The 2,500-nt window shown below is 35.6% G+C and overlaps 1 protein-coding gene across 2 annotated transcripts in view; it reads right to left on the bottom strand.

Moving 5' to 3' along the window:
* Positions 1-2,247, bottom strand: part of LOC119574107 (ubiquitin thioesterase OTU1-like) — a 10,054-nt gene extending 7,807 nt beyond the window's left edge. The window contains exons 1-2 of one of the 2 annotated variants that reach the window (XM_037921181.1): positions 1,858-2,247; positions 584-741 (exon numbers count right to left, since the gene is read on the bottom strand). In XM_037921181.1, the coding sequence (XP_037777109.1) occupies positions 584-731 (148 nt within the window). In that variant the 5' untranslated portion in view covers positions 732-741; positions 1,858-2,247. The remainder of the gene's footprint in view (positions 1-583; positions 742-1,857) is intronic. The other variant, XM_037921180.1, reaches the window with a different exon arrangement.
* Between the last annotated feature and the right edge of the window lie 253 nt (positions 2,248-2,500).

Here is a 2,500-nt window from a genome sequence, read left to right on the forward strand (position 1 = left end):
AACTTACACATCCTCTCCAAATAAATCTGATGTGATTACTCCAAGCGCTTCCAGAGAATTATCCAAATTTACCTAAAACAAGTTCATTCCCCTCCATTTCCAAGTTCACTACTATTTATTGCCAATTTGTGAACCACCAGTTTTGCCTCATATATCATCAAGAGATCCCATTCATATTAGCATGTGTTTTGGACATGATAATGAAAAAATGGGCTGTTCACATACTGGCAACCCTGCAGTTGTGAACCTGCATAACCCAGAGGACAATACATATTACTCATTCACTAAATGATTTTAGCATCAGTTTACAGTATTGGTAGAAGGAAGGTATTCCGGTCCCACTGAGATATCTAGGGAAGAATTTACACTTCCTATATATAGTTTAAACATGTAATTACCAAGAACAAAAATCATTCTAACCATTACATTAATTGAGGTCATGCAATTTCTTTTCCACCTAACCACTTTTCCTTCTCTCTTTCTTCTCCATAAACACACAGATGTCTATTGTCTTTGATAGAATAAAGTATTTTTTCTCTTAACCTGACTTGCCATCACTCAGTTCCTTCTTCAATTCCCTCACCTGAGAGGATCTTCTGCCTTTCGGGACAGATTGCCGTGACTTCAAAGATCGCGGACCGTAACTCCTCAATGGTGCTGTCTCCACTCACCCTCTCCGTCAGAGGGAACTGACCGCCCCCTTTGGTCTTCAGCCGCAGCCGAAGCATCATGCTGTTTGTTCTACATGGGGAGGGAAAAAATGGTAACTGCTCAATCAGTGAGAAAATACAGAGTAAAATAATTGTGGTTATAATCTTGAAAAATATAGTGTTGTTTATGAAAAGGAAATGGAAAATATAATGAATCTCTTAATTCTTATGATTATTACTAGTAACTTAATATTAATTGTGTACATATTTCATTACACCTAACACCAGATCTGCTCCAAAAACCATATATACTTTAAACAGGCTTTATCTTTATAAATGCCCCAGAAAGTAAAAACTACATTAAACAGCAATTTTTTTTCAAAATCAGTAAGTAGTTGAAGCTCTATTATGCAAATACATATTCAGTGGTTTGTTGTCAACCTCACCAGGAGTGCAAAGCCTAGAGTCCACACCTATTACTTGGCAATCCATCAGGATCAGGTTGACCTTGCATCAAAGATCACGGGAAGTTTCATTAGATCTGGATACAACACGACCCATATGATTATGAGAAAACATTCCCATTTTCAAAAGCAGATGTCTTCTGTTTACTTTCCCCCTCAAAAAAATTACTGTAGTTATTTTGGCTGTTCTTTGCGTATATTCTTGCTAGATGTGAGATTCAGTTAGTTTGGTGTTTGATGGCAGGGAGGGTTATTTACTTTATCTTGTCAGAATAACTGTGAATATTTGTTGGCTTTTGAGCCAGAGGCCTAATTAATATTTACTTTCACATACTTTCATTGCCATATCTAAAAGGGAATCTGCTGTGTTGACAATTAACAATAATTATTTACACTCTAAGACACATAATTTTCAATACTAACTTATCATACACTTTTTCACTTGCAATATTTTCACTTGCCTTAAACCAAGACCTTTATAGCATGTAAACCTTTTGTTTTAAATAGGACTTATGAAAAACCATTACTCATTAACCAGAATCCAAGTCTAGGCGTACATCAACTCCAGTTCCAAGCTTAAATATAATTCAATCCAATAGGTGAAATATCCCCATCAAATTCTCGAGACTAAACTGCAATTGCATTTCCTTTGAAATTAATTAGCCTGCCAGTTCTTCACAGTCGAAATATCAAAGGCCAATGAACACGCTCGCAAAACCAACGCAAAACACGCAATTTCTCACCAAATGCGCTTCAAGTCACCTTAACCAACACCCTCTCGTTGTCCTCCACAGCGGAAGATCCTCGGAGTTACATAAAAAATCCTTCCTCGGGTGAATTTCAGGGGATTTTGATGAATGGCTCGATTTTCACTCACAGGAACAACAGCTGATCTCTTTGTCAGTGTCCGATTCTGTTAGGGCGGCGGGTGGCTAGGTGTCTCTGTTTGCCCTATTTTACAAGTTTCTTGATTTATCTGCCTTTATGTGTATTTTTTTTTATTTCTGTTAAAGTTTTTTGAGTTTTTTGTTAATTTATGTGGTTGTGATTATTGACTTTGTGTTTGTTTTAATGAGGTTCAGGGAAACGCTGAGAATGACGTTCGAACATCGAGGACGCCAAAGGTAAATAGTAAATTTAAATACAAAATATGTTTTATTTCGTTCATTTATTTCATGTAAAACTAGAATGTATATATTTATTACACCAAATTATTTCATGATTTATATAAGAAAGCTATTCACTCAACCCATAAGATAAAGCTACCTTTTATTTTTGTAACAAAGAACTTGCTAATCATCAAATAAATTCACTTTGCCAAGTTCATTTTTTTTTTTTACAAAATATTCTTTTTAGGACCGGATAGGATCTACGATTCATTTTAGA

This window comes from Penaeus monodon, chromosome 6 (genome assembly GCF_015228065.2).
Source record: "Penaeus monodon isolate SGIC_2016 chromosome 6, NSTDA_Pmon_1, whole genome shotgun sequence".
NCBI classification, from domain to species: domain Eukaryota; kingdom Metazoa; phylum Arthropoda; class Malacostraca; order Decapoda; family Penaeidae; genus Penaeus; species Penaeus monodon.